Source organism: Canis lupus, chromosome 9 (assembly GCF_048164855.1).
Source record: "Canis lupus baileyi chromosome 9, mCanLup2.hap1, whole genome shotgun sequence".
Taxonomy (NCBI): Eukaryota; Metazoa; Chordata; class Mammalia; order Carnivora; family Canidae; genus Canis; species Canis lupus.
In genome coordinates, this window is record NC_132846.1 from 36,213,837 (window position 1) to 36,227,999 (window position 14,163).

General features: G+C 40.0%; 1 protein-coding gene across 4 annotated transcripts in view; it reads right to left on the reverse strand.

The window, feature by feature from the left end:
• The window catches only part of CCDC175 (coiled-coil domain containing 175), a 96,634-nt gene that overhangs the window by 32,315 nt on the left and 50,156 nt on the right, over positions 1-14,163 (reverse strand). For 2 of the 4 annotated variants that reach the window (XM_072838771.1, XM_072838770.1), the window contains exons 16-19: positions 10,694-10,846; positions 7,424-7,526; positions 3,556-3,599; positions 2,091-2,253 (exon numbers count right to left, since the gene is read on the reverse strand). In XM_072838771.1, the coding sequence (XP_072694872.1) occupies positions 2,091-2,253; positions 3,556-3,599; positions 7,424-7,526; positions 10,694-10,846 (463 nt within the window). Of the gene's footprint in view, positions 1-2,085; positions 2,254-3,555; positions 3,600-7,423; positions 7,527-8,729; positions 8,838-10,693; positions 10,847-14,163 lie in introns of those variants that run through there. The other 2 variants (XM_072838774.1, XM_072838773.1) reach the window with 2 other exon arrangements.

Sequence of the window (14,163 nt, forward strand, 5' to 3'; positions counted from 1 at the left end):
GAATTTTACATAGCTTTGTGTAGTAACCAATTCTCCCACTATACCAGGGCTGGCATAATGACAGCCTGAGGACTTCTCTGACCTACAGACTCTGCAAATGGCCCAGAATTCATAACATCATCAATGACCACTAACTTCCCTACTTTTTGAGCCCTCTAACTTTGGAAGCACCAAAGCCAAAGACACGTACTAATGGATCACAGAGGGAGTCCTGCTCCTGGTTAGCTGCCCACAACCTCCCATCAGAGCATACCTGAGGCCTTTCCTTTCACAGTAAACCTTTCCCATCCCCCTCCCTGCAGAAGCGAGTGATGGTGATGCTCCTGTCCTTGCCATACCAAGCTGTATGCCTCGGCTTGTTTGCACTTAGCTGGTCTTTATTTCCATACTGCAATTTTCTACTTTCCATATAGTTATCAATAAGACAGTCCTCAAAGTATGTGAAAAAAGGGGGATGTGGTGGGCCTAGCTTTTCAAGATCATCTATTTAAATCTGTTCCAACATCAAATTCCATCAGGAGCAGCCCGGGTGGCTCGGCGGTTTAGTGCCGCCTTCAGTCCAGGGCCTGGTCCTGGAGACCCGGGATCGAGTCCCACATCAGGCTCCCTGCATGGAGCCTGCCTCTTCCTCTGCCTCTCCTCTCTTTCTCTCTCTCTCTCTCTCTCTCTCTCTCTCTCTCTCATTCTGTGTCTATGAATAAATAAAATCTTAAAAAAAATTCCATCAGGTTTCAGACAAAAATGGAAGACTCGCTCATGTGGAAAATAGCGCAATTGACAGTTTGAGTTGACAGTTGCTGGGGATGGCCTGACTTACCAAAGACAATTCTGCAGTCACCAGGGCTGTCCAGGGACCGACTATGCACTTACACATAATAAGTGTCACCAGGCTTGAGCAGGACCACAAAAACAGCTTTTTGGCTGATTAAGCTTACTCACAAAAGTCTTCACTAGTCATGAAAACATTACTTCTTTTGTCAAGCAGTGCTCTCAGAACATTGCTTTGACCAAATACTGGAATGTTTTCAGTCCTAACACTTTCAATTTCATTTTACATTCTACAACTCACCTTTAAAATTGATTATCTAGTGGTGACATTCTTTACAATGAAAATTTAATAACCCTGCTAGGTTATATTATTTTCATTTATCACTCTGTCTCTCCTCTACACTTCATTCTCCCTTCCTTCTCAGCCCTTTCTACCTCCATCATCCCGTCTTCCCCAGGGATTCCTGGTTAGCTGCCCACAGTCTGGGACCTCTGGGCTGTATCTGTGCAAGAATTGATGTCCTCTTCCCACTACAGCCAAAATCTGGATGGAATTCTGTGGCCCTCATGTCTAACATGACATTTAAGTAAAAATTGAGGATGAAGTTGATAACCCTCTGAAGAAACTGGACCGCTCATGAGGCAATCATTTCATAAAGGATGTGTTATATTACAGAAGCCCCAGAAGGCATCACTATCACTAGATTTTCAGAGAAGGCAATAGTACCTGGGGTTTTGTTGGTTGATTGGTTTAGAAGAGTGAGCATGTGCATGTGAGCAGTGGGGGTGTAGAGAGGGGAAAGGGAGAGTCCCAAGGAGGCTCCATGCCCAGTGTGGAGCTCCACAACCTGGAGACCACGACCTGAGCTGAAATCAAGAGTCTGATGCCCAACCGACTGAGCCACCCGGGAGTCCTAATAGTTCCTGTTTTTAGTACTAAACTAAGCTCAAGAAGAAAAGGTAAAATTATGTTCCAAATCTTCTTTTAAGAAGATGAGGAAGTGCATAAAAGGCTTTAAAAAGACTTCTTTGGAAAATGTGCAAAATAACAGTTTCAAAAAAACCACAAAGAAATTAAGATTTGGTTATTTAGGAAACTCATGTTGTTGGAAGGGAGAGTTGTCCAACACTGCTGCATTACCACATTCAACCCCACAAATGAGAATTAGTGTTTAGGTGAATGCAACATTAATTGGGGATGGATTATTGGAGATGACAAAGTTATTTGGTTAGCTTTTTTAAAAATGCTTTTTTGATATTACTGGTTACAGTAAAATAACAAGAGGTTCTTTGTTACTCAAAGCTTTTGAGATGTTACTTACTAAGGAGGTCCACTTTCAATTCCTGTTCCATAAGAGAACGCAGCTCTTCAAGATTCCCTTGTAGCCAAATGCTGATACGTTCAATATTTTCATCTCTTTCGTTTAGCTTCTCTGTTAGGTTTTTTATTTCTTGCAAAGTCTCACCACCACTGTTTACCAATTCCTTTAAAAAAATAAAATTTTGGAGTGTGTGAATATAAATTCCAACCAGAAAAATAAAAACATTCTGAGTGAATCATGTCCAAGACAAAAATATATATGCAAAGTTGGCATTACTCATGCAAAATAAGTATACATAGCACATTCACAAAGTCCTATAGAAGATCTCAGAAAAGTAGATTAGCAAATGAGACAATTTAATGGAATCCTCACTGCACTCTTATAACTGGGTAGGATGGTGGTGGTGGTGATGGTGGCATAAAAGCCAGCTCACCTTCAGAGCAGCCCAGAATTGCAGAGCATATTCAGCATGGCTTACAGTTTAAGAGAAAGAACTCTGGAACCACGCTGGATCTGAATTTTCAATCCCCATATTCATTAACTGTTTGGTCTTGGGCAAAGTTATTTAAACTCTGAGCCTCGGTAGCTTCATCTGAAAAATGTTAAACAGGCTAAGCAAGGATCCTGGGTGTACTTTAAATACTTAGAAAGTGGGCAAGCCAGGATTTCAACCCCAGCCTACCAACCAGCCTTTATAGCAGAGAGAGGTGGAGAGGCAGCAGGGCTGGTAAAACCTGGAGGACAGATGGACTTCAAACCTGACAACTTTGTCCTACAATAGTTCGTGTTCAATTTGTATTTGCAGGGGGAGGGAGTCATTCCCTTTAACCAAATTGGTAAAGTAGGAAGACAATTTCCCAAAGAATTAAGATTTCATAGTGACATTTGGCACCCCTAAAAATAAGACAACAGCCCCAAATGGAGTCACATATGCTAGGCCTCACATTACCAAACTGAGAATTAATTTAACTACAGTTTTGGCTTTCTTGGAAATGGAATCTTACACCAGCCAATCAGGAATCACCTAAATAGCACATTAGGTAATCTGCCTAATGGGCCCCTGCCATCCCCTACAGGAAAGTAATCCTGCAATAACCAATCTGCTTTTTTTGCTTATTAGTATAGCTTCTCTGTTCCTGCTCCCTTCTGCCTATAAAAGTCTTCTATTTTGTATAGTTCTTCAGAGCACCTTTTCACCTGCTAGCTTGGTTGCTGCTGGATTCATGAATCATTGAATAAAGTCAGTAAAATATTTAAAAAATCAATCAGTTGAATTTTTTTTTTTAACAACACAAAGCATACATTTTAAGATATGATCATAGTAGGACTGTCACTCTCCCTCAGTCCTGACCTCCTACCTTAAGCAGGCGCATGTGTACACACACACACACACACACACACAACTTATTAGGTAGGTGAATATTTTTTAGAAATATATTCATAGAGGCAGCACAAAAAAGCTTACCTTAACTGTAGTCTGAAATTCAGCCCACAAATCCAAATACTGTGCTACAATAAAGATTTTTAAAATGCAAAGGTTACAGAAATAATGTGAAAATTTTTATAAAAAAAAACACTTTTTCAAAAATTATGTTTATCTAAACATTTCTACTTCCAAAATGACAGAATAACTGGATCAGACTTGCCCTCCCACTCTAAACAAGGAGAAAAAATATTAAATATATTGGTTCTTATTTTTTAAGTAGGCTTCATGCCCCATATGGGGCTTGAACTCACACCCTGAGATCACGAGCCAGCCAGGCGCCCTGAACATATCTGTTTTAATATCCAGTTTGCAGACACTGGAGAATGCGCAGCACAGGACTGTGATACCTAAAAGAAGGGGGGCAAATGAGGCAAGCCTTATGATCACTCAGCTTTCTGCTGGGGACACTTTCCAGACCTAAGTGCAAGTAGAACAAGGCAGGCTGTACACAGATGAAAAAAATCTATACAAAGATTAGCAAATTGAATTCAGCAATATATAAAAACAATAATAGGTTTCGAACAAGCAGGTTTTCTCTGAGATTGGCTTAACATTCAAAAATGAATCAGTGCAATTTATCATCCTAACAGCATAAAGGAGAAACACCATGTGAGCACCCTGAGGTCACACAGGCACTGCACACCTTCATGACCAACAGCTCTAGGAAGTACCTTGGATGCCCAAGCCCAAGTGCCCCTGCTGGGCACCACTTTGTCACACATCATTACTGGGGAAATTAAGTACATCTGTGCAACTACATTAGGTGACAACACCTGCAATTTTGCATCTGGTTTCCTCCACATTTTGCCCCATGCACCTTTTCCTTTTGCTGGTTTTATTCCATATCCTTCACAGTCATGGACAATAACCATAAAAACTTGAGCCTACTGAATCCTAGCTAATCATTGAGCCTATAGTCTTGAGGGCCCCTAATACAACACGTAAAAGCTGCAAAATCTTGCTGAGAAAAACAAGTTCTAAATAAATGGAGCTACATACCATGTTCTTGGATTGGAAGACTTAATATTGTTAAGATGTCAATTCTCAAATTGATTTACAGATTCAACACAAACCCAGTTAAGACCCCAGCAGATGAGTGCAATTATAGATTAATAAGCTGATTCTAAAAATTAGATGAAAATCAAAAGAACTTATAATCAGCAAAATAATTCTGAGAGAGGAGCGCAAGTGTGGAGAATTTACATTACCTGATTTCCAGGCTAAATGTGAAATTACAGTAATCAGGACAGTGTGGTATATTAGTGTAAAATTAGAATAAGAAACATAAAATTGATTTTTGAAAAAGTCATTGGGATAGTACAATGCTAAAAATGGTACTAGAACAATTGGATATACGTAAGAGAAAACATGAAATTCAACTCTTACCTCATACTATTTGAAAATGTGACCTTGAATTGGAGATCTAGACATAAAAACTAAAAACTCAAAGAAAACATAGGAGAATATCTTTGAGAACATGGCTTAGGGAAAAAAAGTCCTTAGGACACACAAAGGACTTCCCTGAAAAAATGAAAGAGATAAAGCAGACTTTATCCACATGGAAAAGTTCTGCTTTTTTCAGGACAATATTAAGAAAATGAGAAGTCAAGCCTCATATTGAAAAAGGACTCATTTCCAGAATACACAGACTTTAACTCAATAACACAAACAACACAAAGTAATGAGCGAAAGATTTGGACAGAAATACGGCAGAGTATATTTTCTGGAGATGGCCCCACAATATATTCCATTCCACATGCTCTTCCCATAACGTGATGCTGACACCCCTCCCACTAGTGGTGGTGTATCTGTGTCCCCCTCCACCTTGTACCTGGGATGCTAGCTTTTGAATACAGCTGGCCAAGCAACTACATGGAGACTCTGGCTGACAGGTAACAGTGACACCAGACACAATGAATGAGCGGATTGTCTTCAGATGATTCCAGTTCCCAGCTGCTGAATTACCCTCAGCTGTCAAGTTGCCCCAGCTGATATCACGTGGAGCAGACATAAGTAGTCTCCACCAGAGTCTGACCAAATTACCAATTTAGGAGCAAAGCAAATGATCTATAATATTTGTTATGCCACAATACATAATTGGTTCAAGATACTTCACAAAGGATGGTATACAAGTGGCCAAGAAGCACATGAAAAAATACTCAACAACATCAGTCACCGGAGAAATGCAAATAAAAACCACAATGAAATCCCATTATGTTAACAATTTTAAGTGTTTTGACAATTTTATGTTTTTTATTTTTTAAAGATTTTATTTATTTATTCATGAGAGACGCAGAAAGAGAGACAGAGGCAGAGGGAGAAGCAGGCTCCCTTCAGGGAACTTGATGCAAGACTCGATTCCAGAACCCTGGAATCATGATCTGAGCCAAAGACAGACACTCAACAACTGAGCCACCCCCAGTGCTCCCTGTTTTGGCAATTTATTTTTTTATTTTTATTTATTTTTTTAAAGATTTTATTTATTTATTCGTGAGAGACACAGAGAGAAGGAGAGGCAGAGACACAGGCAGAGGGAGAAGCAGGCTCCATGCAGGGAGCCCGACGTGGGACTCAGTCCCCGGTTTCCAGGATCAGGCCCTGGGCTGAAGGCCACGCTAAACTGCCGCGCCAGTGGGGCTGCCCCTGTTTTGGCAATTTTAAATGTTGGTGTGAATGTGGAGTACCTCAGTGCCAGTGGGATGATGAATTTGCACAACTACTCTGGCAAACTATTTTGGCAGTTTCTTATAAAGTTAAACATACACTAACCATATACCCCAGCAATTCCACTCCTCAGTATTTACCCAAGAGAAATGAAAACAAATATTCACAAAAACACATGTAAGCAAATAGTAACCAAAAAAATGGAAACAATTCAAATGTCCTTCAAATAGTGAATAAACAAAATACGATATGTCTACATAATGGAATATTAATATACAGCTATAGAAAGGGGCAAAACAATAATACATACAACAGCATGAATGGATCTAAAAAAATTTGCTCAGTACAAGAAGCCAAATAGAAAAGTGTGTGTATTATTCCATCATTCTATTTTTATCTAATCCTTAGTGACAGAAGCAGAGCAGGGGCACCTGGGTGACTCAGTCAGTTAAGCTCCCACTCTTGGTTTCAGCTCAGGCTATGATCTCAGGGTTGTGAGATCAAGCCCCACATTGGGCTCCATGCTCAGCATGGAGTCTGCTTGAGATTCTTTCTCCCTCTTCCTTCCTTCCCCTTGTCTCCTCCCCCTGCTCTTACACTCTCTCTGATAGACACATAGATAGATAGATAGATAGATAGATAGATAGATAGATAGATAGATAGATAGAAAGAAAGAAAAAGAGATAGAAAGAGAATGAATTCTAAAAAAGAAAGGAAGTGGGGGATCCCTGGGTGGCTCAGTGGTTGAGCATCTGCCTTTGGCCCAGGGCGTGATCCTGGAGTCCTGGGATCAAGTCCCACATTGGGTTCCCAGAGTGGGCCCTGCTTCTCCCTCTGCCTATGTCTCTGCCTCTCTCTCTCTCTCTCTTTCTCTCTCTCTATCTCTCTGTCTCTCATGAATAAATAAATAAAATCTTAAAGAAGAAAAAGAAAGGAAGCAGATCAATGGTTTCCAGGCAGTGGAGGTAGGGTAGGAAATCAACTAAAAAGGTACACAAGGGAAATTATTCAGGGAAAAATGTTCTCTATCTTGCTTGAAGTGGCAGTGGTTACAGTGGTATGTACATTTATCAAAACTCATTGAACTTAAGATGGGTTCATTTTATCATATGGAAGTCAGTAAAATTTATTTAAACAAAAAAATATTTTTATATGTACAGATCACTCATGACACATTACTTACTCTGATGAGCTGTCAATTGACAAGACATGTCACCTGACGTGGACTTGAGATCTTCTTCTCTCTTTTTATATTGCTCTATCTTTTTCTTCATGTATGCAATATACTGGAAACAAAAAGCACGTGATTGCTTCAACCAGTTTAGTTGCCATAGATTAATTATGCATGCAGTCATTTGGCACACACTGACTGATTCTTCTCTGTACCACTGACTGCTCTCACTACAAGGCTAACAGTGGTGAGCAGGGCCCTTGTCAAGCTTACATTCTAGTGAAGGTGATAAAGGATCAAACTTCCCAGTAAATATGTAAGCACCCAATTAAACATGGCTTTCTGAATATAATATGCCACAAAAGAAATTAAAAGATATTCTGCCTAAATGCATTGTGCCCATACGCAAAAAAAAAAAAAAAAAAAAAAAAACTGTTCTATATGCAAAACATGTGTGCAGAAAATGTGCCAAGGCAGCAATGCTTCCAGACTGGAGGAATTCGGCATAAGACCTCCAAGAGAGGATTCATCGAGTCTGGAGACCCCACAGAATTGTTCATCCTATTCAGATGTTTCACTGGGTTGGGTGATGGTGGTAGAAATGGTTTAAGTATTAAAGTCATTGCTTTCTGTTCTGACCACCCAATGTTCAGGAATGCTAAAGTCTCTGGGAACAATGAAAGCATGGGCTTTGATATAAACTTGGCACTGGCCCAGTTTCAAACTTGGCACTGGCCCAGTTTCAAGACAGAAACAGTCAGATACCAAAAATTACTGATAAAAATAAATCTTAGAAATTGCATCTAGGGGGCACCTAGGTGGCTTGGTTCAGGTCGTGATCCTGGGGTCCTGGGATCGAGTCCTGCATTGGGCTCCCTGCATGGAGCCTGCTTCTCCTTCTGCCTATGTCTCTGCCTCTCTCTGTGTGTCTCTCATGAATAAATAAATAAAATCTTAAAAAAAAAAAAAGAAATTGCGTCTAGTACCACAGGAGACATAGAACTGTCAATAAGTATGTTATAGGGTCTGCTCATGCAGCCTTGATCTTGTGTCAGTCTGTATGGCTTATTGGCTGGTTTTGAGGTAACCAGCATGAAAACTCCTATAAATAAGCCAAGTCCAAGTCATCTTTCCTGCCCCTCTTTGAATGTGGATCACTGTAGGTTTGCCTGGTTCAGCTGGTTTCCCATAACTCTCAAATGTGTACACATAATGAATTGTAATGTATCTACTCATTCACTCATTTCCTCAGCTAGATGATGAGCTTCCTAAGGACTGGGGGCAATGTCTTAGTCATCTGTGTATTCACTGCACCTTTCCCAAGCCTCAGGACTCAGTGGATGCTTAACATGCCTGCTGAGAGAAGGGATGTAATCAGCAGAACAGAGTAGTGAGGGAATAAGATAATAGCAGCATCATTCAGGACCTAGTAGATGGACAGAAATTAGAAAACAGAACTTTTAGAATTAGGTTTTCATATACCCATTTGCTTATCCATTACCAAAGTAGCAATAAAAATTCTAAGTATTTTAATACATAGTCTATATTATCTTGATAGGAAGACAAAACTGTGGAATATTTCCATGGATAGATGAAGTGCTTATTAAGACTGTTTCAAGGGCTAGAAGGATGAAGATGTATTACATGTGTGCCGGTTAGTGATGCTGGTACCTGAGCTCTGGAGCACATTTACCTTTTCAAAGTACATTAGCACTTCTTATGCCATTTTAATTCTACTGAAACACATGACATTGGTGGATAACCATTGCCATTTGACTTACAAAAAAGAGTACCTAGGCTGGTAAAAGGATTTTTCCCTTAGAGTCTTATTGCCGTGAGACTGTTTTTATTTTTCTAGCTATTAAAAATTATTTTAAAAATGTAGAGCCTTAGTTTCCTCATCTCTAAAAGGGACATAATATATTATCCACATTAAAGGTTACTGTAAGCATCAGATGGGACTGAATCCCTTTTCCACATGAGCCATTAGGCAAAACGCTAGGGACACAATGATAGAGAACCTTCCTCAAGGTCACTCATTGTGGTTTATTGAAAAAACAAAGACACAATCAAACAGACAAAACAGAAATTTTTTAAATGGGCAAAAAAACTTGAGCAGGTACTTCACAAAGAGGCCATCAACGAATGAATAGATGCTTCATTGATTATCAGGAAAATGCAAATTAAAACCATGATGGCTCCGGATGTACTATATGTCAGCTAATTAAATTTAAATTTAAAAAAGGAAAAAAGTTGGCAAATTGAATTTAAATTAAAAAAGAAAAAAAGAAAAAAAAAACACAACAGGACACCATTATACACTCTACAGAATGGTTAAGTGGAAAAAAAACAACAACAAAAACAAAGTTTGGTGAGAATGTGGAACCAGTGGTGTTCTCACATACCATGCTGGGGGTGGCAATTTCTGTAACTGCTTTGGCAGACGGCACTGTGCACTAGCGGATGGTCCACATCCTTATGGCTCTGCCATTCCACTTGAGGGGTAGACCCAAGAGAAATATGTACATGTGTTCCTCAAAAACACAGGTACTAGACTGTTCATGGCAATACTATTAGTAATAATCCCAGTTAGAAACTCTCTAAACTCCCATCAATAGAGCATATAAATTGTAGTATAGTCATACACTTGAACCACTTGAATACTATACAGCACTAAGGCTGAACAAGCCATAACTGCATTCAATATAATAAAGATGTACCTTGCAAACAAAGTATTGAGCAAGAGCGCATATTGTATCATTCCATACTTAAAAGGTTCAGAAACATAAAAAACTTGTCTTTGGTGTCAGAAGCCAAAGACTTTTGTTACTGTTACTGTTACTTTTCCTTGTGGGGAAGTTAGTGACAAGAAATGACAAAGAAGGGCAACTCCAGTGGCTCAGCGGTTTAGCGCTGCCTGTAGCCCAGGGCCTGATTCTGGAGTCCTGGGATCAAGTCCCACATCGGGCTCCCTGCATGGAGCCTGCTTCTCCCTCTGCCTGTGTCTCTGCCTCTCTCTCTCTCTGTGTCTCTCATGAATAAATAAATAAAAATCTTAAAAAAAAAAAAAAGAAAGGACAAAGAAGGTGTCTAGACATGGTCAATACTTTGTTTCTTAATCTGGGTGCTGGTTACCCATGTGTGTTTATCATTTGTTTCACTATGATTTGTGTACTGTTTTATATATACTTTAGTCTTGCTATAATTTTTTCTCTTATAACTAGTATAGATCTAGGCAATCAATCAAAATCATCATGCAAAGTGAAGTGCTCTTGAACTTACTTTTCTTAATCTTTCATTTTCCAGGAGCAAAGCATCTACTTTTAAGTCATGCACATAGATTTCATTTTCTAAGTTCTTTAGAGTTTCATAATGACTTTTAATCTTCTGGCTTTCTTGATCTCGTAAGTGTTTGAGTTCTTGCTTCACTTTTTCCTGCTCAAACATAAAATCCACAATTATCTCAGAGTTAAATAAGCAGGGCACCAGTGTATTAGGTTGCCTGAACCACATTCAGAGAGGGGTTATTTTGAATTTCTGAATCATCCTCAGAGGCTATGTATACCTTCCCTTAGGAAAACTTGATATTTAAAACTCTAGAGTTGATTTGCTTCTGGGAAGATGGTAGAGTAGGAGGCTCCTGAGCTCATCTCAACCCATGGACACACTGAGATAACAGCCATATCTTCATAACTATCTTTGAAAGTGACCCAAGGACTAGCAGAACAGGCTTTCACAGAGAGGTGGCCACATTGAAAAGGGTAGGAATGGCAGAGACATGGTTAGGAACCTAAGTCCCAACAAAACTAACCCACAAGCAGTAGATACACCACAAGAAGCCAGAAAATCAGACCTCAAGCCAAGCACTCCAGTCATGAGGGACCCACACTGACAAGAAAAGGCTCCATAACATTTAACTTTGAAAACCAGTGGGGCTTAACTTCATGAGTCTTTACAATCAGCAGGGCTTAATTCTGGTACTTTAAAAATCAGTAGGCTTAGCTCTAGGAGAGCTGGAGGATAAGAGGAAACTGAATCCTCACCCTTACGGAGCCAGCATAACAAATAACCCTGCTGAGACACAGCATAGAAGCAGCTGTTTGAAAGCACCCGGAGTATACAGGAAGATTTATTTACTAACCTCAGAATGTATGTTGGAGGGATCCTTAGGAGACCATCATAGAACAAAAGTGGTCGTGGTTGCCATTTCTCTTCCTCCCTGCTTAGCCCCAACCTAGTTGGCCAGACACTTACAGGAAACAGCATGAATGCTTTCCACCTATCTTGTTGACAACTAGTGCCCTGCCCCTGCATTCTCCTGCAGACAGGCACACTCCAACCTGCCATGCACCAAAAGCATCCCCCCAAAGTGACTCCTACCCTGGGGAGAGGAAGATATCCCACATGCCAGTGTGTCCCCAGTCCCAGCAGCTGAACCTTATGGCTGGCAGCCCAGTGAGAGTACTCAGCTGAGCAGTGAGCCAGCAGCCCCTACATACTGACTAGGGGCGGACATCTGGTCTGTGTACAGGCCCTGCCCACCAACAAAGCCTCTCAGGGGACAAGGAAAGGACAGTGCCCTATGGCTCTGTGCAACTATAGTCCCAGCAGATGGGCTGAGAGGAGGCATCTGATTTGAATGCTGATATCACCTAACTACAAGCCCTCAGCAGCCCCACAATGTCCCTTTAACAGCACAGGGACCAAACCCTGCCTGGTGCACATAAAGCAGGCAAAGAGGGCCACTGCAACTGACTTGACTATAGGTAAAGTGTGATTCAGCCACAACAGTGGGGTGCACACAACCCACAAAGGCGATGCCACTGAAGTGCCTGGATCTGGTAAACAGGGAGCATTGCACCACAGGCCACTACAGGACCTCTTCTCATAAAGCCAGTGCTTACTTTCAAGATCAGGGGATGTAGCTGACTTTTCTAATACATAGAAAAAAAAAAGCCAGAGTTAGATGAAAATGAGGACACAGAGAAATAAAGGCCAAATGAAAAAAACAGGATAAAACCACAGCAGAAGAGCCAAATGAAACAAATATGCCTGATGAACAACTCAAAGTAAAGGTCATAAGGATACTCACCAGACTTGAGAAATGAGTGAAGGATCTCAGAACTTCAATAAAGAGATATGAAATATAAGACAGAACTAGAGATGAAGAACTCAATAACTGCAATGAAAAATGCACTAGAGGAAATCAATAGCAGATTAGAGGATGCAGAACAGATCAGTGATCTGGAAGACAAATATAAAGGAAAGCAGCCACACTGAACAGCAAACAGAAAAAAATATAATAGAGAATGAGGATAGGTTAAGGACACTCAGTGATGTCATCAAGCATAACATACACATTGTAAGGATCCCAGAAGAGAGAGAGAAGGAGGCAGAAAATTTGAAGAAATAATAGCTGAAACCTTTTCCTAATCTGAGAAAGGAAAGAGACATCCAGACCCAGGAGGCAGAGAGAGCACCCAACAGAATTAATGCAAGGAGTTCTACACATTGTAATTAAAATGACAAAAAGGAGTGAGAGAGAATTTTAAAAGCAGTAAAAGAAAACTGTATATACTAAGCAAACCCCATAAGCCTATTAGCTGATTTTTCAGCAGAAACTTTGCAACCCAGAAGAGTGGCATGACATATTCCAAGTGCTGAAAGTAAAAACAACCTGCAACCAAGAATACTCTAGTCAGCAAGACTATTATTCAGAATTGAAAGAGAGATAAAGAGTTTCTCAAAGTTAAAGGAAGTTCATGATTACTAAACCAGCCTTCAAAGAAATGTTAAAGGGAATTCTTTAAGTGGAAAAAAAAAAAAAAGCCATAATCAAGAATAAGAAAACTAAAGGGTGTCTGAGTGGCTCAGTGGTTGAGCATCTGCATTTGGCTCAAGTCATGATCGCAGAGTCCTGGGACTGAGTCCCACACTGGGCTCACCATGAGGAGCCTGCTTCTCCCTCTGCCTGTGTCTCTGCCTCGCTGTGTCTCTCATGAATGAATAAATAAAATCTTTTTTTTAAAAAGAGTAAGAAAACTATGAAAGGAAAAAAAATTCACAAGTAGATGCAAACATACAGTAAAAGTAGATTAATCAGTTATAATACTAGTATGGAGATAAAGCACAAAAGGAGTAAAACAATTATATCTATAAAAATCAGCCAAAGGATACACAAAATTTTTAAAAATGTAAAGTATGACATCATAAACATAAATATGGGGGGTTAGTAAAAACTCAGTGCTTTTCGGGGTGCTGGAGTGGCTCAGTCCATTCAGCATCCAACTCTTTATTTTGGCTGCTGTCATGATCTCAGGGCTGTGGGATCAAGCCCCATGTTGGGCTTCATGCTGGGCATGAAGTTTGCTGGAGAGATTTTCTCTCTCCCTTTCCATCCACCCTTCCCCCTCTTAAAAAAATAAATAAGTAGTGCTGGGAAAACTGCACACTTATATGTGAAAGAATGAAACTGGAGCACTTTATTACCCTATACACAGAAATAAACTCAAAATGGATTAAAGACTTAAATTTGAGACTGGAAACCATAAAATTCCTAGATGAAAACATAGGCAGTAATTTCTTTGACACAAGCCATGAGCCATAAAAAACATTTTTCTAGATATGTCTCTTCAAGCAAGGGAAACAAAAGCAACAATCAACTATTGGGATATCAAAATAAAAAAGGTTTTGCACTGATGGAAACCATTAATGAAACCAAAGGCAACCTACTAAATGGGAGGAGATATTTG